Source organism: Oryctolagus cuniculus, chromosome 16, assembly GCF_051225735.1.
Source record: "Oryctolagus cuniculus isolate XC-2025 breed Fujian yellow rabbit chromosome 16, ASM5122573v1, whole genome shotgun sequence".
NCBI classification, from domain to species: Eukaryota; Metazoa; Chordata; class Mammalia; order Lagomorpha; family Leporidae; genus Oryctolagus; species Oryctolagus cuniculus.
This window is the reverse complement of record NC_142882.1, coordinates 79,515,936-79,540,510: the sequence shown is the minus strand read 5'-3', so window position 1 is coordinate 79,540,510 and position 24,575 is coordinate 79,515,936. Positions and strand designations below refer to the sequence as shown.

General features: G+C 43.3%; 1 protein-coding gene across 6 annotated transcripts in view; it reads right to left on the bottom strand.

Moving 5' to 3' along the window:
- CDK6 (cyclin dependent kinase 6) overlaps positions 1 to 24,575 on the bottom strand; it is a 237,500-nt gene that overhangs the window by 170,749 nt on the left and 42,176 nt on the right. For all 6 annotated transcript variants that reach the window (XM_089316160.1, XM_051853341.3, XM_089316161.1 and 3 more), the window contains exon 3: positions 1,055 to 1,190. In XM_089316160.1, the coding sequence (XP_089172286.1) occupies positions 1,055 to 1,190 (136 nt within the window). The remainder of the gene's footprint in view (positions 1 to 1,054; positions 1,191 to 24,575) is intronic.

Here is a 24,575-nt window from a genome sequence, read left to right as displayed (position 1 = left end):
CATTGCCCTGTGTTGGACAAATACAAAGCTACCTGTGCTGTGGATTGTGATCTGAGTGTGTCCCCCAAGGATTACAAGGTGGGGCCCAGCAGGTGGTCCTTAAGTCACCAGGGAGCTCCCCTAGGAAGGGATTTAAAATCTCTTGTGGGGCTCCTGAGTCAAGGAGTGTGAAGAAAGCCTGAGCTGACCCCTGAGTGGCTCTCCTGGCTTCCTGTTGGGTGATGCATTTCTCCCTCTCCCTTGCACGCCCATCATCTGCCATGAGGTCCTCTCCAGAACGGACCTGATGCCAGTGCCATGCTTTGGAATCCCCAGCCGTGTTTTCTTTCTAAAGCAGGTTGCCTCAGATACTTTGTTACAGTAACAAAACAACACAAAATACAGACCAATTCATCTTCTCAATCTATTTTAAAGAGATACCCCTAAAAAACTTAGAACTGTCTCAGAACAAGTTGGTGATCATTTTGAAAAGTCTATGTTTAAACTGTTGTAAACCATTTAAAAATAATTTTGAAATAATTATATCTGAAGAAAGCTTGGCAATGTGTTTTACTTACTGAGTACCAATGTGTACAAATCAATCTGAGTTTGACATTTAGGCTTTCTATAAACTTTTGATACACACACACACACACACAATAATGGAGAAAGATGGGCCAAATAACCAGTATTTCAGACTTATATAGCATAGGTATGTCCTGAAGTCAGTATACAACTAGAAAGTAAAATATGCTCCTGAATGCTTCAAATATGGTCTCCCTCAGAGACCATGAACCATCAGCAAAAGACTGAGCTACGCTTAAAAAGTTAGGGCCAGATAACACACAGATATTTAAGTAGGCATTAGAACAAAAAGGTGTTTCATTTCACCTTAAAACTTTTGAATTAGAATGCATTGCATTCTATGAATATTTTACTCAGTTGATATTTTAAACTATATATTGAGTACTTAAAGTCCTAATTCTGGCAATTTTATTAAGTATAGAATGTCACTGCCCAATAAACTAATAAAATAGTACACTGTCTGACCAGGCAGAAGGATGATTCTTGGTACCTTTATAGTTTCAGTGGGCACTCCAGGCTCCGGAACTTTATCCAGGTAAGTGGTCAAGTCTTGATCAACATGTTCAAACACTAGTGTTAGCTTTGTCTCTCTGTCTGTCCGGGACACTGTGCATACATCGAACAGCCTAGAAGAAATAGAGAAAGAGATTAAGTCAGTGTCAATAAGTAAAGAAGTAACCTGTATGTCTTCCACAATCCCTCAGCTTCATCACAAATCAGGAACACCATGGTCAGTGCCAAACATTCCTTATTATCACATGGAAAGATCCCAGTGGGATTCAATGCTTTCCTGTGAATGTGAACGCTCAAGAGAGGAACACTTGCTTACAGGAGGAGAAAATCTACAGCAGTAAAGACTGGACCACGAGAATGGCTGCTTGGCGAATCTCCTTGGTTAAGAACCCACACAGAGCTCACTGACAGAGACAGCTTTAAAACCTGCAGCTCTGGAAAAGCATGCTTTTTCTTAGCTCACAGTTCAAGAACTATCAGAGACAGACTGAGTAGTCTTTGGAGGTACTAGACTCTGAAATGGAAGATTTTCCTGGAATTTAAGGTGTCATAGCCAAGGCTATGAAGTAAGTACGATAGAATACTAGAGAATTTACTTCCTAAGAAAGCCCTCTTCATCCTGGTGAGTCAATTGTTTCCCTAGAAAGGCTGTAAGTTCGTTTCAAAATTTCAAATGCCTTGTTAATCAAGACTGGAATTTTTTTTTTTAATTGACAAACAGTAACTCTGTGGGGTACAACGCAGTGTCTTGATGTATTAGTGATCTATTGTGCAGAATGATAACCATAATAAATCATTTTATATCTCCAAATTGCTAAGAGTTTATCTTAAATGTTTTCAGCACACAAAAAACATTAGTCATTAAGGCAACAGCTATGCTAGCTTGATTTAATCATTCTACAATGTTAACACTGATATCTTTTTTTTTTTTTTTTGACAGGCAGAGTGGACAGTGAGAGAGAGAGACAGAGAGAAAGGTCCTCCTTTTGCCGTTGGTTCACCCTCCAATGGCCGCCATGGCTGGCGCGCTGCGGCTGGCGCACCACGCTGATCCGAAGGCAGGAGCCAGGTGCTTCTCCTGGTCTCCCATGGGGTGCAGGGTCCAAGCACTTGGGCCATCCTCCACTGCACTCCCTGGCCACAGCAGAGAGCTGGCCTGGAAGAGGGGCAACCGGGAAAGAATCCAGCGCCCCGACTGGGACTAGAACCCGGTGTGCCAGCGCCACTAGGTGGAGGATTAGCCTATTGAGCCGCGGCGCCGGCCAACACTGATATCTTAACATTTCTTTTTTGGGGGAGGGGAAACACATTGTTAAATTATAGTGTGCTTCAATGATAAAAAAGTCAGACTAACAAATATTATAATTAAGTTTGGATCAGTGAACCTAGTTTCCTCCATGCAGTCTTACAACTAATTTAAGTTTTAGAAACAAGACCAAAAAAAGCCTTCAGTAGTCAAAGGAATTTTCAAGCCAAAGGAGAAAATTTCCTTTAGTTTCAGCCATGTCACATTTGCTGATGCACAAGACTCTCGCCTGATGTTTCAAGAACTGAACAAAATGGCCATAAACAAACTTGAAGTAAGTTTCCTGAAAAGTTATGCCGCACAAACACTAAGAAACAACCAATAAAATGATATTGATATTATAGTTTTTCATTTCTCAAAAACGGAGTAAACATCCTCTTCAAAGAGATGATTCAAGAGTGGGCAGCCCAATTACAAAAACACAGGGCTGCAGCTGGTGCTGTGGCATAGTCGGTAGGGCTGCTGCCTGAAGCACCGGCATCCTATACAGGCGCAGGTTCAAGTCCCAGCTGCTTCACTTCCAATCCAGCTCCCTGCTAAATGCGCCTGGGAAGGCAGCAGAATATAGCCCAAGTGCTTGGGTGGCTGCACGCACGTGGGAGACCTGGAAGAAGCTCCAGGCTCCTTGCTTCTGATTGGCCCAGCTCTGGCAGTTTCAGCCCTTTGGGGAATGAACCAGAGGATGGAAGATCTCTCTCTCTCTAACTCTGCCTTTCAAATAAATAAATAAATCTTTAAAAACAGAAAACCAGGGTTGCCTCTAGCTCTCCCTCTTTGTGAATCACCCCTGCCATGTGTGTAGTGCCCAGAAGCCTCACCCAGCCACCCAGCACTTCAGGGTCCTGTAAGTCCCACAACATTTGGTAATTCTTTGAATCTACACTAAATTTTCAAAGAAACTAAAGACAGCTTTAACTCATTTAAATATGGCAACTCAAACATCAGAATACCAACAGCTATACACACACTTCCCTGATCCAAACTACTGTTTAATTATGGGCAGGTTCAATTTTTCCTCACAGTTTTTACTTCCAAATATTACAATTTCTATAGTTGAGTATCTACTCCTAGGGGGCTGGCATTGTGGCATAGCAGGGAAAGCTGCTGCCTGTGGCACTGGCATCACATATGGACACTGGTTCAAGTTCTGGCTGCTCCACTTCAGATCCAGCTCCCTGCTAATGTGCCTGAGAAAGCAGCAGAGAATGGCTCAAGTCCTTGAGCCCCTGCCCCCATGTGGGAGACTGGGAAGAAACTCCTGGCTCCTGGCTTTGGCCCTGGCCCAGCCCTAGCTGTTGTAGCCATCTAGGAAGTGAACCAGTGGACAGAAGATCTCTCTCACTCTGTCTCTCCCTTCCCGACACACCCTAACTCAGCCTTTCAAATAAATAATAAATAAATCTTAAAAAAAATCTACTCCTAAACTTAACATTTTCCCCTTTTGTGACTTACTCTGGGAAATTACTCTGAAAAAGGGGGCCAGTGCTGTGGCGTAGAGGGTAAAGCTGCTGCCTGCAGTGCCAGCATCCCACATGGGCGCCAGTTTGAGTCCCGGATGCTCCACTTCTGATCCAGCTCTCTACTATGGCCTGGGAATGCCCAGACTGGCCCAGCTTTCAGCCACTGTGCCCATTTGGAGAGTAAATCAGCTGATGGAAGTTATCTGTCTCTCTCTGCCTCTATGTAACTCTACCTTTCAAATAAATAAATACATCTTTAAAAAATTATTCTGATGGGGGGCTGGCTCCGTGGCGCAGTAGGTTAATCCTCTGCCTGCGGTGCCAGCATCCCATATGGGTGCTGGTTCTAGTCCTGGCTGCTCTTCTTCCCGTCTAGCTCTCTGCTGTGGCCTGGGAAAGCAGTAGAAGATGGCCCAAGTCCTTGGGCCCCTGCACCCACGTAGGAGACCTGGAAGAAGCTCCTGGCTCCTGGCTTCGGATTGGCGCAGATCTGGCCGTTGCAGCCATTTGAGAAATGAACCAACGGACAGAAGACCTTTCTCTCTGTCTCTCTTTCACTGTCTATAACTCTACCTCTCAAATAAATAAAATCTTAAAAAAAATTATTCTGATAAAATAAAAATTCCTAATAAATTTATTAAAGACAGTGCCATAAACCTTGCAAGTCCAATACTATAAAAAATGTGACTGCTATCATGCATGGACTTAACACACTTGGTAAATTAAGGTAACTTCCATTTAGTCACAGGCTCCTCTGGAGCCATCTTATTTCCATTAAACCCGTACACTTGGGGACAGATTCACTTTTTCCTCTTTTATGAAGGAGAAAAAGAAGTTCCACAGTCATCGAGCTTCTTTGTATGTGTTGCTGCTGTTTTTGTGATAGAATAAAACAGCCAGGAACCCAAAATGGCATGTAGTAAAAGCAAATACAGGAGCCGGCCCTGTGGTGCAGCGGGTAAAGCTGCTGCCTGCAGTGCCGGCAACCCATATGGGCGTCGGTTCAAGTCCCGGCTGCCCTACATCCGATCCAGCTCTCTGCTATGGCCTGGGAAAGCAGTAGAAGATGGCCCAAGTCCTTGGGCCCCTGAACCTGCGTGGTAGACCTGGAAGCTCCTGGCTCCTGGCTTCGGATCGGCGCAGCTCCGGCCGTTGTGGCCACTTGGGGAGTGAACCAGCAGATGGAAGAGATTTCTCTCTTTCTCTGCTTCACCTTCACTCTCTGTGTAACTCTGACTTTCAAATAAATAAATAAATCTTTTAAAAAAAAGCAGCAAATACAAACATGGGAAGTGGCTCATAGTGTGTCCATTAGGATTGTGCTTCTTAAACACCACTTCAAAAACATTCTCCACTAAATTACATTTCCTTAATGGAAAAAAGTATACTGTTTATTACTGCCTTAAGTCAATAGTGATTTTAGCAGCTCCAGCTCTTAATGCACATATAGCTTGTAATATATCTATTTTGTTTATAGACAGATAGATATGACCATTTAGTGGTTTCTAAAAGAAAAAACTTCTGATGAGGACATAATTGGACAATGCAGTGATCCTAACATACTGCTGAAACAAGAGGTCACTTGCTCCCCCCCAAGACCGTTGTCTTCTGTCTCCGAAGTTACCCCACAGCACCGGGGACAGGCAAGTTGCTTCACTGCACTGAAACAGTCTTCACTCTCTGTATGACACAATTCAAGACTAACATCTAAGCCACCCACACTGTTTTCCTTAAAGTTACGTAACATCACTCTCTCCAAAATGCGAAGATTCCCTGGTGCCGCCTGCAGCAGCTGGACTCACACTTGACTTTCCAAGGATGCTCAAGGCATGCAAAGCTAAACTCGCGGAAGCCACTGCCGACTGCCCTACATGATAAATCCTGGAGAAAAGGCACTCGTTTTGACAGTTTTTAAAAAGTGGCATTTTATGTGTGACCATGCATAGAGAACATTTTTGCATGGATTTTAATGGATTTGCTTACATATTCTCCAAGGCTACCAAAAAAATTAGTGTTTGGTGTAAGTGGATCATCCAGGTTTGAGGAGATAATCCCTATTATTTTTAAGGTGTCATTATTGTCATTTGGGAAACAGCAGGTATTACAGTGTCTTTAGAAAATCACATGTGGCATCAAGGAAAATAAAGAACTAGCAATACCTGTAGCACACTGGCTTTTTTTTTTTTTTTTTTTTTTGCTCTAATGCTGACCATCAACATCCTATGGACTCAATACACCACAGAAGACATCGGGGAAATATTGTTCCTCATTAAAACATGATTAAAAAAAAAAAGATTTATGTTATTTCTTTGAAAGGCGGAATTACAGGCAGCGAGAGAATGGCGATCTTTCATTTACTTGTTTATACCCCATATGCCCCAACAGCCAGGGCTGGGCCAGGCTGAAGCCAAGAGCCTAATACTCCAGCTAGGGCTCCCACATGGGTAGTAGGGGCCCAAGTACTTGGGCCATCTTCAGCTGCCCTCTCCTCCCGGGTGCATTAGCTGGGAGCTGGATTGGAAGTGGACCAGCTGGGAATGGAACCAGTGCCCATATGGGATGCCAGTGGCCCACATGACAGCTTAATCTGGTGCACCACAAAGCCAGCCCCTAAAACATCAAATTTTGTTTGACTCAATTATGTAGTAAAAATAATCACAGTACAAATGAGCAGTTGTTTTTTGCCCATTATGAGGTGAACGAACTTTGAATAAACAGTTGTATATCTTAGCTTCAGGGATTTTAGAATATAATATTTATGATGCTTTTTCATCTTTTATGAACCCCTTCAGATTTCCCTCCAAATCAAGCAAGCGTCACTTTGTTGGGCAGTATAGATGCTTTAATATAACCAACAACTTTCACAAAAGGCTGCTGAAATCACTGGTAACTGACGAGATGTCCGCAACCCTTAATACATGCTTATAAATCCACAAGGAATGTGGCTAGGCTGCCGATAACCAGAGTCACAGAGGTCTGGACATCTGAACCTGAATACCGGAAAAGATGCCAACTGTCTGATTCCTTGTGTTGACCAACATTTGAAGATTTTCTAAAACTTTTTTTGTTTATTCAGTGAACTGGCAAAAAAATACCAGCTCAATGACTGCACCACTGCAGTTCCATAAGAAAACCATAATCACAATGTGTTTAATATGAAAAAAAAATCTCAAGATGACTTTTAGAGAAAAAGAAAACTACTATTCACTGTTTATCCATTAGAGCTTAGCTCAATGTGATCCAAGTGAATGTTCAAAAAGTGGGAGTGAAAAAAAGTGGTTCTCAGCATTTATTAAGGCCATGAATCCAGTTGAGCTATGCAAAACGCAATCCAAAAAAGGCAGATAGGTTGTTATCATCTCACAATTAAGTCAGCCAAGCCCTTAAGTATCCCATAAAGTAAGTTCTCTTGCTGTCTCTATTGTCCTGACCCTCCAGCTGCAGGGCAGAGAACGAGCACTCTGGTCCAGCACAGCACTCAGCTTCCCAGCTGTCCTAGTGATGTAATTATCTCATAACAAAATATCTCCCTGAATTAACTCTGCATCCTACCCATTGTAATTCCTAATGACTGCTTCCTGTTCAGGCTCTCAGTTTAACTCGCTATTCTGGATCTATCCCATAGGCAAGTGGCCTTCAGCTAATGGATGGGATTACATCCAACAGGCTCGGGAATTCCAAAGATTACATTTGCGAAGGTCTCCCCAACAACGCGCTTTGTAAACACGAGCCCTGCCTTTCCATTGTGGGCTAAAATAAAAGGGCAATCTGTATTATCGGCTGTGACTAAACTCTGACCTGCCACAGGAAGTTCTATGTGGAATTTTTTCCTGTCACTTCCCTACCCCTACACTCTGCAGTGTTTGGGCATCAAATAGTTTCAGAGCTGAGAGATGCCTGGCACAGCTATGTAAGGACCATAGCAAAACTGTATTTGAACTAGGGCCAGTCTTTGGAACAGAGAAGAACCTTTTCTTTCTATATCCCATCTCCTCCTCTGGAGTCCATGAAGCACTATGGCCACAGCTTGTTGCAGCAAATCAATGTCCATACATCTCGCGAACCCTGCGTGACAGGCTAGGGTGCGCTCTTGAGCATTACTTGTGGGCTGAGTGTATACTCGCTCTCCACCCACACTGAATGGTACAGGTTCAGAAGTATGCTGCCAGCAATGGGCACACTGTTGGAAGGAAATCACTACTTCAGCAGCACCCATGAATGCCCTCCAGTCCTCGCCACGTGCAGCCACTGCACTCCTTTTAGAGTGTCCAACAGATACAAGTGAGGGAACTGTCTTTAACAGTTTTACTGTGTAGCAGAGGAAAAGAACATTTACACATAAAAATGGAAGTTATAATGTGCAGCTATAGATGACAATGCTCTAAATACTATGTGCCACGTGTCACACAGCCAAGTAAATTCATTCTTTATGTTATTACAATAGAGCACAGTTGTCAGGTAGTCTCTACCTTTCTGGAAACCATACCCACATTTCTGTGGAGGAATCAATCCTGCCTTACACTTGGGCAAGGTGGTTTTGGGGGCAGAGCTCAAAGATGGCATCTGGCCAACCCTGGATGAACAGAGTGGCAATGATTGATTTGGGGATGGGCAGCACCAGAACTTCTGGGAGAGTAAAAGCTCTCTTTATACTGGGATTACCAAACTGGCAAAGTAGATGCCTGCAGCTGCTGATGGCCGTCTCTGCCATCACGTCAGGCTTCGTGAACCTTCTACAGAATGTGGCTGGCGCACAGAAGAGCCTGAGAGACAGCAGGCAAGCCACTGCAGACGACAGCGTTTCTGCAGCTAGACCCACCAGGGCCTGACTTACGCCCTGGATCTATTAGTTACAAGAGCCAGTGAAATCACTTGTTGCTCACCTGGTTTGAGGTGGGTTTTCATCACATGCAACAAAAAACTGTCCCGATTAAGACATCTATAAATCATTTTGAAATCATTAAATGACTTCAAAGCATCAATAAATATCTGCCCTCAGACACATTGTGTATCACAGACAAAAGGAGTTAAAGTCAAGCACACGAGTAGCGGTAGTGTCCTCTAAGTGACCCCACCAGTTCTCCGATGTGCTGGGGCCAGGGTCACCTTAAGTGGTCCTTCCATCTGTCAGTCCAAGTGGCAAAACTGATGGACAGCAGCAACCAGATTAATTCCTATCTTGTGTGGAAGCACGAGGCTTTCTCCCAGGTTTCCTATTAGAGGCTCCAGATCTGACCATAGAGACATTCCATGCAGAAAAAGGAAGCCGACAGACAGACTCATCCTAAACTGGATTATGGAACCTGGATCAGGAGAGGGAAGTGCTGAGAGAAGGAAAGCACTGTAAAATAACTCAAAGGCCCAGGGTGCAATTAACGGGAGGCTGCATCCATCGCTGAGAGGCAGGGCCTCCTGAAACCCTGGCTGAACACTCCTGCCCACTGCCTCGTGCTCAGAAGTGGAAATGCACGGCAGCAGCAGGGAACCCCCATGTGTCGATGCTGTGAAGTTTAAGGCAGTGGCAATCTGACAAGGGAATGCAAAGAGCGTCTGTTATTTCGAAATGATTTTATTCCTGCAGTCTTCAAGATAGAGTCTGTAAGCAAACTGCATACTTCAGCTTCTTGCAGCTCATCACCATCAGACTTGCTGTTAATCCAGTTTCAGCTTCTATCTCTGTGCACCTGGCAGGGTAGCTGTATGTTAATACCGCCTGTACCTGTTAACAAAACTGTTTCACAGACTAAATGGGAATCCCCCACAGTGGGCAAGTTTCCAAGATGTGTACTGCACTACAGTAAATACTGAAAATAGAGCAAACAGTAAAACTTGTGTATGTGCAAACACTGGTTACAGAAACCACATGATCAGCAACAAAACCAGCGTTCTCGGACTAGCTCCCAAATAAGCTATGCAGGATGGCTTCATGGCATACAGGACGCCTAAATACTTCTCTGCTGATAGTTGGGATGTCTTTGAATATTCAACAGGAGAATCTAGACGTCTCACTCAATCCTAGAGCAAAGCCACACTTCTCCACAAACACTGTCTTCCAATAGCTACTGCATTTATCTGGATAGAAGGCAGGGAGAAGAATGGCACGGCAGCATCACTGTCAGGTCCACCACGTGCCATTATGGGGAAAAGGAAACGATTACTTTAGAGTTAAAACAAATAAGGAAAATCATTAACATACTGGCTGTCTTGCAGTGAAGGCAATGAGAGCAGAAGCAGTTAAGTGAACTCTGAAACACCATGAAGATCAGAATCTCACCTGAAGATGAGAAAGAAAACCCAGGCAGCGAAATAATAATGTGGAATACCTTTGCTGAGAGTCTGGTTCCAACACAAAATAGTCTTAGAAGTTCAAAAAGAACACAAAGCCAACTACCCAAAAAGATAAAAACCCTGGCAACTGGGACAACCGGGACTGCTGCATCTGAATTAGAACAGACAATTCACATCCTCAGCTACACTTCAGGAATGTACTGACACGCTTTGAGTCGTTTCCTTCTACAACAGTTTCTTCCAACCAGTCACTTTATGAATGTACACATGTTGCTCAAAATAAAGGCCTAGGGCACGAGTTTGGCACAGTGGTTCAGATGCCTCTTGGGATGCCCACATCCCATATTAGAGTGCCCAGGTTCAAGCACTGGCTCTGTTTCTGATCCAGGTTCCTGCCATGTGCACCCTGGGAAGCAGCAGATGATGGCTCAAGTTCTTGGCAGCCTACCATCCTTGTGGGAGACCTGGATTGAGTTCTGGGCTCCTGGCTTTAGCCTGGCCCAGCCCTGGTTGTTGCAGACATTTGGGGAGTGAACCAGTGAATGAAAGATCTGTCTGCCTTTAAAATAAAATGGTAAGAAATAAATTTAAAAAATTTAAAAGGTGAATTCACAGGAATGAATGGATTAAGAGACCTAAGAACTTGTAGCATTTGGTTAGCGTAGAGGGATCCTAAGTTCCAACCCTGCACGCTATGCCAAAGATTATAGATAAACCAAGTAAAGACAGTCTGGATGTAGAAGCAGCTCTGAGTATTTTTACTAGGTCTTTTTTATTTATTTTTTTAAAGATATATTGACTTATTTGAAAGGTAGAGTTACAGGGAGAGAGAAAGAAAAGAGAGAGAAAGATATCTTCCATCTGCTGGTTCACCAAATGGCCTCAACAGCCAGAGGTAGGCCAGACCAAAGCCAGGAACCAACTGCTTGGGCCCCTGTACCCAAGTGGGAGACCCAAGAGATCCTGACACCTGGCTTTGGACTGGTCCAGTTCCAGCTGTTGCAGCCATTTGGGGAATGAAACAGTGGATGGAAAATCTCTCCCTCTCTGTCTCTCCCCCTCTCTTTGTGTAACTCTGCCTTTCAAGTAAAATTAACCAATCTTTTAAAAACATTTTTTAAAATAGAAAGAAATGAAATACAGTTACCTGCTATATCATGGATAAATCTTGAAAAGCACATGCTAAATTAAAAAAAAAAAAAAACTCACGAAAGGCTACCATCTTGCATGATTCCATTTATATGAAGTATTTAGAATAGGCAGATCCCGGCGCAATGGGTGAAGCCATGGCCTGTAACACCAGCATTCTATATTGGAGCATTGGATCAAGTTTCTTGCTTCTGATCCAGCTCCCTGCTAATGCACCTAGGAAAGTAGCAGAGGATGGTCCAATTCTTGGGTGCCTGCACCCATGTGGGAGACCCAGAGGAAGCTCATGGCTCTTGGCTTCAGCCTGGTGCAGCCCAGACCATTGTGGCCATTTGAGGAGTGAACCAGCAGATGGAAGATCTCTCTCTGCCTCTGCCTCTCTGTAGCTCTGCCTTTCAAATAAATAAATAAATACTTAAAACAGAATATGCAGATCTGTAAGTACAGAAAATAGATAGCAGCTGCCTAGGAGTAGAGGTAGTGAGGGAGGGTGGAGGAAAGAAAATGACTGCTGATGGGCCTTAGGCTTCTTTTTAGGGTGATGAAAATGATCTAAATTTAGATGTTTGCATAACTCAGTAAATGTACAAAAAATTGCTGAACTGCATACTTAAACAGGAGAGTTGTGCAGTAGAAGAGTCTTCTCGAGATACAGCTGTTTCAAAAGACAACAGGGATGCAGCAGGGAAGCAGCAGTGCAGGGGTCAGCACGTCGCCTCCGGCACAGGGACAGCCAAGGGATAGCGCTAGGTTTTGCTGTCAGGCTGTCTGGCTCCAGATCTCATTTCCAAGCCTCTATCATCCAACCCTGTATTTAGCACAGCACTGGGGTCAGAGACACACAGACATCCCCATGGCAAGTGAGAAGCACTGCTGACTGGTGCAATGGGAATGCCAATCCCCAAATGATTCCAGGATACACTTTGTATGTGGGGCTGAAAGTATGTTCAGAAAATACACAGAACTTAGAAAGTGAAGATTACTATGAGGGGCCAGCACAGTGGTGCACCAGGTTAATCCTCCACCTGCGGCACCAGCATCCCATATGGATGCTGGTTCTGGTCCCGGCTGCTCCTCTTTCAGTCCAGCTCTGTGCTGTGGCCTGGGAAAGCAGAAGATGGCCCAAATCCTTGGGCCCCTGCACCTGCATGAGAGACTGGGAGGAAGCGCCTGGCTTCTGGCTTCGGATCAGCGCAGCTCCGGCCGTTGCAACCACTTGGGGAGTGAACCAACAGAAGGAAAACCTTTTCTCTCTGTCTCTCTCACTGCCTGTAACTTTGCCTGTCAAATAAATAATAAAATCTTAGAGAAAAAAAAAAGAAAGTGAAGATGACTATGAAACCTCGTGTTCTTCCTATGACTACTCAGAAATATGTCACAGCTCAATTCATTCCACAGAACTTGAAAAAGATATTCCCAACTCAGAAATACAGGAGTTAAGTGGTATTTTTAAAAGCAAAGTGAACAGCTCTGACTTGAGTCACACAGAGTGCAGAACATTCTGGACGACTTTCAACACGCATTTCTCTCCACTCCTGACCTGTGAAAGCCCTGTTCTCCAGCTTTGGGCCTTTCTTGGAGGAAAACGATGGAGCAGCCAACACGAGGCGGTGTCTGTGATGATGATGGCCGGGCCCCAGAAGAAACCCAACCATGCTTCATGGCCACCCCGAGCCACAGGTCTTTCACAACTCAGCATCCTTCCCAGGCGAGCAAAACTGTCCCAGCACTAATTCACTCAGGTACCGAGGCCACTACACACATGACCTTAGACACAGGAGATAATGATAAACTTAAACCTCAGCAGAAATTTAAGGAAATCAAAGTTATCAGTGATACACTACTTAAGCCTTTCAAATTGGGTCAAAAAATAATTCTTTTTAGTAACAGAACCAACCCAGCAACTGTGAGAGTTTGAGCAATTGGGCTTATGATCACCATGGAAGTAGAAATTGGCAATAACTTTTCTACAGAGTGATATGGTTATACATGCATGCACACAACAAGGTACTTCAAAAAATACTGGAAGGGGTATGCATTTGGCCAAGTGGCTAAGACACCTGTGTCCCAGTGACTGAGTCTGACTCCTGGTTCCAGCTCCTGACTCTAGCTTCCTGCCGATGCAAACCTTGGGAGGCAGTGCTGATGGCTCTACTAATTGTGTTCTTGCCATCCAGGTGGGAGAGATCTGGATTATGTTTTTGGCCCCCAGCTTCCTCCCTACCCCAACCCCCGCCACGGCAGGCATTTGGGGAGTGAACCAGTGAATGAGCTGTCTCTCAAATAAATATATTTTTTAAAGATTTTATTTATTTATTTGAGAAGTAAAGTTACAAACAGAGACAGTGAGAGACAGAGAGAAAGGTCTTCCATCAGCTGGTTCACTCCCCAGGTGGCTGCAATGGCTGGAGCTGGGTTGATCTGAAGCAAAGGAGAAGCTGGGGGACACGAACTGGTGCCCATATAGGATGCCGGCGCTGCAGGTGGCGGCTTAGCCTACTATGCCACAGTGCTGGCCCCTCAGATAAGTATTTTTAAAATTTTGTGGAAAACTGAATTAAAAGGTAAGTTTATTTTGGTGCAAAAATTTTTCATTCCATGCATTTTTCCTTTTGCATGAACTTTGTGAGAACCCCTGATACAGGTACACACATACCATGCGACTCTAAAATGGTGATGCAAGGCCAAATTTATTTACCATGGAAAGGCAATCATAATATACCATTACAAAAAAAATAACTTTCAAAGAAGGATGTACACCACGACTCCACGTAAGGAATAAACAGCAGAAAGATAAATCACAGTACTGCCAGTGGTTGTCTCTGGATGATGAGATTACGGAATAACTGTTTTCTGCTATTGGCTTATCTAAATCTTCTACAATGAGATTCTATTAATTTTAATATGAAAAAAATTACTACCTTAAAAACAAGAATTTGAAACCTTCTGATTCAAGTTTCCTTCCTCTTACACCGATGCATTTTTCTTCACTTTGCTCTGAGTTAATGAGAAAATTCTAATCATTGATACTAAAAAGATAGTTGTAGAAATTAAACATGTAAACACGTAAATTCTTTGTTCTAGGAGAAAACAATGCTATGCATATATTACTGCCCACCAAAGGAGAGCAATTACTAATTCTCTACCAACATGAAGTAACTTCACACACACTCAAAAGTAGAAAAATGAGATTATTTTTCTGTAACCTGGCTAGGAGGTCAAAAGTAACGGAATTACCATGAAGCAAAAGACACTGAAAGCTCTTATGGTTTTCAAATGTTCATTACAAAAGCCAAAGAAAACTACACAGAACTGTGGAATTTTCTAATGAGGAGCTTTATAGAGATCACCAAGTTCTATACGGTTGGTACACAGATGAGGAACACAAGCCAAGGCAAAGCTCGCTGAGGAATAAGACGCCCGAGTCTCCTAAGAATTCAGTTCCCCTTTGAATGTAACAAAGGTACAAGCAACCAAAATAATTAAAGCTAGTCTAAGCCAAGAAGGACCTTATACACATCAATATTTAACATCGTACACCTTAAAACTCTATCTACTCCAGCAAGATTTCCAGTAAGTAGCAAGCTAAGGACCGAGAAGCTCAGGGCAGTGCTGTGGAGCAGCAGGTTAAGTCACCACCTGGGACACCCACATCTCACATCAGAGTGCTGGTCTGAGTCCTACCTACTCTGCTTCTGATCCACCCAAGTGGGAAAAGCAGATGCAGTCCTGGCTCCTGGCTTCAGCCTGGCTGTTGCAGCCATTTGGGGAGTGAATCACTGGATGGAAGATATTTCCTTCTCTCTTTCTCTCTCTCTCTCTCTCTCTCTCTCTCTCTCTCTCTCTCTCTCTCTCTATCTGCTTTTCAAATAAATGAATCTTTAAAGAAGGAAAAAGAAGGCCGAGGTGGTGTTCTAGCTGGTTGGGATGCCTGTGTCCCATACAGTTCCTGGGTTTGATTCTCAGCTGCAGCTCCTAATTTCTAATTCCTACTAATGTGGACCCTGGGTGGCAGCTTAAGTACCTGGGTTTCTGCCAACCATGTGGGAGACCTGCACTGTGTTTCTGGCTTCCAGTTTTGGCCTCTTAGAGGTTGCAGCCACTTGGGGAGTGAACCAGCATGTGTGCTCATGTTCGGTCTCTCAAATAAATAAAATGAAGGCAAAAGTCCCAGGCTTTCAATTCTGTGACCACTTCAAGAATGTAATATTTATTTCAAAGTTACCATATGTCATGTATTTATTGCTCAATTTAAGTCTTTATGGGTGTCCTATAGACAGGACAATTGGTAAAGACATTCCCAGATAAACAAAAGCTATGGGAGTTCTTGCCAGGAGACCTGCCCTGCAAGAAATGTTAAAGGAAGTGCTTCAGGCTGAAAAGAAAGGCCAGTAACTTAGAGCCTGTGAAAAAAGAAGAACAAGATACCGAACAACATAGGTAAATATGAAAGCCAGTATTACTGTATTTTGTTTTGATTTAAAAGACAAATGCACAATAATCATTATAAACCTATGTTACTGGGCAGACATGTATAAAGATGTAATTTTGTAATTTCAAAAGGCAAACACATAAAAAGAAAGAAATGCCTCTATCAGTTTCGCTGCTAATAGAGTGTTTTGTCAAACTGTGTTTTAAATATTTGTCAAACAAATTAAGAATTATAAACTACCAAAGCTTTAAAGATTTTGAAACTATTTTAAGTTTCACTTTATATGAATGAAGTTTAACTTCTTTTGATTATTGTTTATAGCCCTTGCCTATTTCCTGCTCAATTATGATCTTTTTACTTGTTTAACTATTTACAGAAGCACTAAGCCTTTGAATATAATGTAAATTAAAAATGTTACCTCAAAAGTAATAAATAAAAATTAAGTTAAAAAAAGAGAAGTGAATTATTAGATGAGAAACAGACTAAATTTGTGACAGCAGCAGCAATGAAGAGGAAGGGCTGAAGCTGCATGGGAAAAACGCATTTACATATTAAAGCTCAGTGTTAATTCAGAGTTGATTGTTTTAAATTTAAGATGTTAATCGTCATTTCCAGGCAAACCACTTAAAAATTCTTTGTTTTGAACTTTCTTTATAACCCTCTCTAATATACCACTCAGGAGCCCCTATAGAGAGCCTAGGCCTGTCCCAGGGACTTTATATATGCAAATTCATTGAATGCTTTCACTATCCCTATGAAGTATAAACCATGACATTTATTTCACAGTTGAAAAAGCTAAGATTTAAGGAATGATTTGCTCAGGGTCATTGAGCTAAGATCAGAATTACAAAAGCTTCACAGGTCTCAGTCTCCTCCTTGACCTGCACCTTCCATACCTGGAGTCTCACAGTCCTAGCCTCTTCTCAACCAAAGCGCCAACCATCATCATAATCATCACCACACCACGTATCAACAGCAAATGACAATGATCTCCTTCATGGTCATGGCTTCCAAAAGTACCTAAATATTGGCGAATCTCTGGTCTCTCCAAAACAAACAGTTCTCTCTCCAAACTCCACATCCAGTTCCCTCTGAGACAATATCAACCAATATTCCGAACAAAGTACCTAGAACAGAGTTCATTCCCCCTCGACAACTCATACCGCCATCCAACCAAGTAATCCTGGATTCCACCATTTTCCCTTACGTCCCATCAACTGCCAGTCCCACCAATTTCACTCTGCATGCACAACCGCTTCCCGAGTTCAGGCACTCATCAGACGCGGCGGGTCTGCTCCAGAGGTGCTTCATACCGTTCCCCAGCCCGGTGGAGATGCCTTGTACTCACCTCTCGCTTGTCAAGGACCTTCTACAGTGCACATCTGATTACAACACTGAACAAATGCATTTAACTAACAGATGTTCAGTAAATGTTGGTTATTTCTTATGAATCATATTAGTTGGTAGGGATAACAAGATCAAAGGACAAAATTTCTTAAGTTGTTCAGAGTCTAATGGGGGAAGGCACACATAAAAAGGTGAGTACCAACTCTTCCGTAAATGCTGGAATGTGCTATGTGGTATGTCCATACACATCTCTCTCCACGTGTGCACACATGGATTGTGGAGGAGATGACAAAATACCAGGAGTTCTCCAAGCAAGTGGCAAAGAACAGGCATCCAAAACCATGAGAGGACGGCAAGAAGTCCTGCCACAGAGAAGACTTACCCTATAAAAAAATGGGTACCTATTGTGTGTTGCTCAAACAGCTCAACCTGACAGCATGGGTAGGAGGAGAACAGTGGCAAGAGGACCAAGAAGGAGACTGTAGCTGCAGTTGTACAGGGGGAAATAAAGAGGGCCTGTCCTAAGGAACTGGCAGCAAGGATGGAGAGGAGAGTACGGATTCCAGAAATATTTAGGAGGTTGAATTGGCAGGATTTGCTGAGTGTCTGAATGTGGCGGGGGTGGAGCCCCAGGGGAAGGAGGGGAAGCCAAGGATGACTCACAGGCTTTTGACTTTGGGGACTTGGTGCCACCCCATGAGATACAGCAGTGTTCCCAGACCTGTGGTTTTCAGGGATTTGTAAACTTTCCAACAACTTTAGAGCTTTGGCAGGAAGTTGCCCACTAAAGACATAAACACACCCTACCATCTACTATCAACAACATCATTGCATAAAGAAAGCACATTTTAACACCCAAAATGTGAATAGATTTAGCTTTCTGAAAAATTCACCACAGGGCTCTTATTTTTCTAATTGCATCACAGACGATAGAAAATTGGTACCAGGCCTCAGCCCAACACGGGAAGCCCTGAGATAGGGATATAAAAGAAGTTGGTTCAGCAGTAAGATGCGGACTCGAAGGCAGAAGAACATATCGTCCCTGCTCTCGTTAACTCTCCAGACCTGCGGGGACCTCAGATGACATCTAGCCCATATGCACTAAGGGTTAAAAATGTGCCAGCAGTGTTGCAGGCTCAGGAAAAGAGGCACTCAACTGTGCCTGCAGGGGAAGTGGCGGGGGAGCTGGGTCTCAAATGATGTTCTGGAATTTGCCAGATAAACCATGAAGGTTGGCATGGTGCTGGCAGAATGAACAGCATGTCCAGAGGTATGTGGGTACATGGGAAAATTCATACTTGGGGAATTGAGGATGCTCTGGCATGCCTTGGTGATTATCTTGGAAAACGGCAAGCGAAGAGCTGGAAAAGTACACGGAAGTGAAATTATAAAGGGTTTGGTAATCCAGGCTAAAGGGCCTAGAAATTATCTCATGGGCCCGAGGGTGGGGGGTGGGGGGAGTACTAAGGGGCCTCACAGTGGTGCACTCTATGACCAGATCTGTCACTTGGAGATACTGCTCCAGCTGCAGAATGGAGCTGTGTGGTCCGGGAGTAACACTGGAGGTGAGGAAAACAAGCAGGAAAGGTCTGTAACAAGCCCAGGTAAGAATCACATAACAGCAGAGACCAACAAGTACACACCGAGCATCTATGTTCTTCAGAAGTACATCAAGGGCCGGCGCTGCGGCTCACTAGGCTAATCCTCCACCTTGTGGCGCCGGCACAAGGGGTTCTAGTCCCGGTAGGGGAGCCGGATTCTGTCCTGGTTGCCCCTCTTCCAGGCCAGCTCTCTGCTGTGGCCAGGGAGTGCAGTGGAGGATGGCCCAAGTCCTTGGGCCCTGCACCCCATGGGAGACCAGGAGAAGCACCTGGCTCCTGCCATCGGATCAACACGGTGCGGCGGCCACTGGAGGGTGAACCAATGGCAAAGGAAGACCTTTCTCTCTGTCTCTCTCTCTCACTGTCCATTCTGCCTGTCAAAAAAAATAAATAAATAAATAAAAAGAAGTACATCAAGGTCAGTGAGACAAGACCCCTGCTTTCTTACAGCTTGTTTGCCGACGTGGTTCAGCCAAGACAGAAGACTTTACACAACATTCACAAGTGAAAAATCTAACATGTACCAACAGCTTTCACAAATTCTCTCCCCTCATATATAATTGTACTAAATTATATCCTATATGTAATTTACTAAACCACTTCTTTATTCTTGTAACATTGACTCATTATCACCTTATAATAAATTCCTAAGAAGTGGCCTTGCAAAAATCAAAAGGAATATACTTTTTCCAAATCAACATACATATACTTTTTATAAGTTCTTGATTCAAACCCCTGACAGAATATTGTGCCAACCTATACTCCTACAGTTGCTATCTGGAATCCAGGGCACTTGCCTACCCACCAGGACATTAAAGTTGAAGTTTAGAGTGATCTTCAGTTTACTGTCTTAGCCAACAAAGTAGATGTTGGTGCTACATGCAAAGGCCAGAAGAAGATAAGAAAATAAAAGCTGGGTAGTAATTAATGACTTTACTCTGGAGAGACATCTGTGACTTTTAGGCAGTCATGTCCATTAAACACAGACTTAGAGCTCTGACACGAGCGAAATAACAACTTGGAAAGTTGCCAGCACCCACGTGAGACAGAATCTTGGAGGCTGTAACACACAACAGAACATTCCTGAATGATGCCAAGAGGTGGGTAAAATAAGAAAATGATGTCACCAAAAAAAGCCCCAAAACCCAAACCAAATCAAAGCAAAAAGAGATTTAAGACAACAGCATCAAACACAACAAAATACTTGGTTATAAATTTAATAAAAGAAGGTCACTGCATACTGGGAACTACAAAACAATGTTGACAGAAACTGAAGATCTAAATAAATGGAAAGACATCTCTATTCATAGACAGGGAAGATCTGATGTTAAGAGGCAATACTTCCCGAATTCATCTACAGCTTCAATGCAATTCATATGGGCTTACTAACAGAAACTGACAGTTGATCCTAAAATCCATATGAAAATGCAAGGCACCCAAAAGAGCAGAACAATCTCGATAGAGAAAGGCAAAGCTTGAAGACTTGTGCTTCTCAATTTCAAAACCTTACTACAAGCTATAATACTTAGAACAGTGGGATACTGGTATAGAGATCAGCAAAACAGAATTGAGAACATAGAAATTAACCCTTAGGTTCATGGTAAGTTCATTTTCAACAAGGGTACCAAAGACCATTCATTCACTAGGCAAAGAAGGGACTTCAATAAATCATGCTAGGGCAACTGGACAGTCCCAGGCAAAAAATGAGGATGGGCCCTTCTACTTCACACAATCTCACAGAATACAGAGAAATGAGATCAAAATGAACCACAAGCACAAATGTCAGAGGTAGGAATATAACTGTTAGGAAAAAACATGGGCGTCGATCTTCACGTTCTTGGGTTAGGCAATGACATCATAGGAATCACATGACAAGCAGAGGAAACAAAGAATGGATGAACTGGATTCATCAAAATTGAAAATGTCCATTCATTTATACGAAATGGGCAGAGTAGGCAAGTCCATAGAAATGGAAAGTAATTGGTGGTTGCCTAGGGTAAGGGATGGGGGAGCTGGGGAAAAATGATGAGTGACTGCTAATGAGTAAGGGGTTTCTTTTAGGGGGAATGAGGAGTGTCTGAAATTAGACTGTAACAATGGCTGCACAACCCTGTAAATATACTAACAGCACTGAATTGCCCAGTTTAAATGGGTGAAATCTGAGGCACATCAATTATGTCTCCATAAAGCTTAGCTACTGCATAGTCCATTCCACGGCCCTCATGGCCGCACATTTACTCAAGACTCTCATGATCTTCCCCTACTTAAACTGCCCACCCCCATCTTCCTAAAACCAGATTTCTTAAAATCTGAGAGACAGAGACACAGCTCTCAAGTGCTGATTCAGTCCCAGATGCTTGCAATGACTAGGACTGGGCAGGGGCCCGAGCCCGTGGAGAGGAATTCAATCCAGGTCTCCCACGTGGGGAGCAGGGACTCAAATCACTTGAGCATCACTGTTGCCTCCCAGGGTGTGCATATACTGGCAGGAAGCTGGAAACGGAAGCTGGGGCTGGGAACTGAACCCATGTAACTCAACTGCTACATGGGATGTGGGAGTCTTAACTGCTAAGTCAACCACCCACTCCCACCTCATCTTTTAACTAAATTCTTTTCAACCCTGAAATACTTGCAGTGCCTAAACTGTGTGTGATTCCTGTACCATGCCATGACATCGTGCCATGACATCAGCTGTCACTCTGGGTAGAAAGCCCCCCCTTTTCCTCTGACGAGATGTTGATCCCCTGCTCATTCTCACTGTTCCTGCCTCCTTCCTCCCAGCCCCCTAGCACCCAAGAGAGGACCCCACTGTGTTACAACAACACACTTGCTCACTGGAGGGACTCGGCCACGACTGTTCACTGAATAAATAAATGAATAAAAAAATTTCAGTTGTCCTGTAAGACAGTATATTGTGCTTTTGGAAACAGCCTCAGTGAAGTCTGATAAATTAAGTGGGGGATCAGGCTGAGTAATATTATTTTGGGTCCAAAAAAAAGAGGTGTGATAATAAAGTAAAGATGTTGATTTTTGAGTTTGGCCCATGAAGCAGTTTTGAAGACAATTCTAAAAGACTCTGAAAATGTTTTGCTCAATTAGAGGAGAGCTAGAAAAACTGGACTGCCTCCCAAGGGACAAGATTTATTTGGTCATATAAGCGCTAGTATGGCGTTTTTCATTTTTTCCTTTGTCTCACCATTTTCAAGTCACACGGCATCAGGCAGCTGCCCTTTCATTAAACGTATTCCGTTTCCTGAGAGCAAGCCTCTGAGCAAGATCGCCTCGGCTTTCCCCTCATGCTTCTTCTCCTCAGTAACTGTCCTGACATGTTAAAGAAATATTTTATTATCAGAAGGGTGATTTTGCTTATTTCCAAAGAGGGAAGCAATTTGCTACTCTTTAATTTAAACCTATCCTTAAATCCAAGGAATGTCTGGCTCATGAAAGGAGAAACAAGGTCCAGAATCTATTAACTTGTGATCCACAGCCTTCAAAGCAATTTACATTTAGTATACATTTGAGTTCATTTAGCTGTCAGGGCCAAGCCCAGATCCCTGAGAATCCTGCCAGGACAAAAGTATACTTAGACCGAAACTAGGTCACAAAATGTTTTAAGGCAACAACGTGTTCCTCTTCCAACATTCTGAGAAATTCCCAAGAAGCTATAGAAAGAAAGCTTCCTGAAAGAAGGAAGTCCATAGCTTAGATAAACCCAGTGCCAACCTAGGTTTAGGACACTATCAAACAGAACTAACCTGTGCTGCAGCCCATGTTTAATCACTGCTGCAAGACCAGGTCTTGATATGGCAACAAGCCCCTCTGTTTCAATGTCCCACACAGACTTTCTAAAGGAAAAGATCCAGATTTCTTTACCTTACACTTTTGAAATCAGTACTTACACAGGTTAGATTCAAGTATTGGCCACAAAGGTACAACTCTGCTAGTGTCAACTAACCAGTGTTTTTCAGCTGCTAACAGGATGACATGCCACTGTGGTACCCTTTCTTGTCTTACATATTGGAGTTATTTGAGGACGGGATCACTGGCTGCAGACTGTGCACTAGAACCAAGAAAGTAATTGGAAAACAGAGCAATACTATCAAATGTGGAACAAAGGTACCACCACTGGCAGCTGAAATTAATTGGAAAAACAAACCCTGTTATAAGAAAAAAATTCACTTAAATATTTCAAAACAATAGATTTTTGAAAATGCAATTACAGGAAAATATATATATATTTAGACAATTTTAAAAAATGTACAGGGGCAAGTTTGGCACAGTGGTTAAGATGCTGTTTAAGACTCCTGTGTCCCGTATCTGAGTGTCTGTGCTTGATGCCTACTAAAAAAACAACTGCGATAGTTAGTTTCTTTTTAATCATTCTCTTAGAATAACTTGAGAGAAAATTGTTTTATAATTGTTAATTGCATTAGTATTTTAGTTATTGTACATACTGTATGTTTCAGACTTCTCATATTTCACTCCTTTTTTCTATGTTTTGCAGATGGATGGACTTATTTCCCTTTGAGGATGGAATTGCAGTTGAGGATTGAAAGCTGAGCTGGTGAGAACAGGAACTCTTTACCTACGTTCCAAATGAACGCATGGGACAGCAGAGACTGAGGCCATTGGACTTGATGATCGTTTGCAAACTCCCTTCACAGCTTCCGTGTTCACAAAACCACTATAATCTGGCTTTCCCACTGGTGAGTATGCAAAGAAACAATGCCTTGATTGTCAGGCAAAAGCATATTTGAGAAAGACGGCTTTTACTGGGAAGAGTACGTCATATTTTGGTTCGAACTTCAGTTTCTGGTGAGGCTGGCATGAGTCTGTCATCCTTGGGTTCTCAGTCCCTCTAGGTACAGTAATCAAACAGGCCTTCCAGCTCTCCATGCCGGTGGTGCCTGGAACATGGTAACCACACCACAGAACTGGCTCCTTGTGTCTGGACAGGCAGTCTTTGCCTCGACTGCTTCCTGACCTTCACAGGGTAACGGAATGCTTTTGCATTTTGACTGTCAAATCCTGCAACTTATCAGCTACAGGAATATAGATGATGCCTCAGGACAAATTTACCCAAATTTGGTAGAAGCACTTCTAAAGAGGTCATCTCTTGGGGTAGCACAGATGAGCATTTCTGGGACAGGCTAATCCTTAGACTGGTTTCTATTGACTGGTGTAGTTCTGAAATGCTGGAGGGTAAGGGCCACATAACATCAAAATCCATTGCAGGGCCTTGCAAAGACCCTCTTCCCTCCCCTGAGAATCAGCCAGGCAAGAATGGGTTCTTGGACATTTCCAATAGGCTAACACTGAGCCAAACTCTCCCTTCCAGAAGTTTCTGGAGGGGCTGGCACTGTGGTATAGCGGGTAAAGCCGCTACCTACAGTGCTGGCATACAATATGGGCGCTGGTTTGAGTCCTGGCTGCTCCACCTCCTATCCAGCTCTCTGCTATGGCCTGGGAAAGCAGAAGATGGTCCAAGTCCTTGGGCACCTGCACTCATGTAGGAGACCCGGAAGAAGCTCCTGGATCCTGGCTTTAGATCCATGCCACTCTGGTCATCGTGGCCAATTGGGGAGTGAACCAGCAGATGGAAGACCTCTCCCTCTATGCCTCTCCTTCTCTCTCTGTGTAACTCTAACTTTGAAATAAATAAATAAATAAATATTAAAAAAAAAAGTTTCTGGAATCACTACTTTGGGGGAGCCACAGTAAACAATGAGGCCACGGTCTTCCACAAGTGTGCTGGGGTGGAAATGAGACCCAAAACGACCCATCCTAAGTGATGACTGTGCAAGTCAATTTTGTCAACGCTGTTACAGAGAATTTTGTTTCTGGCTGAAGCTGGTCCAAACCCCAATTTGTTCTATTTGTCTGATGTTAAGACTAAACAAAAGCATCATTAATGA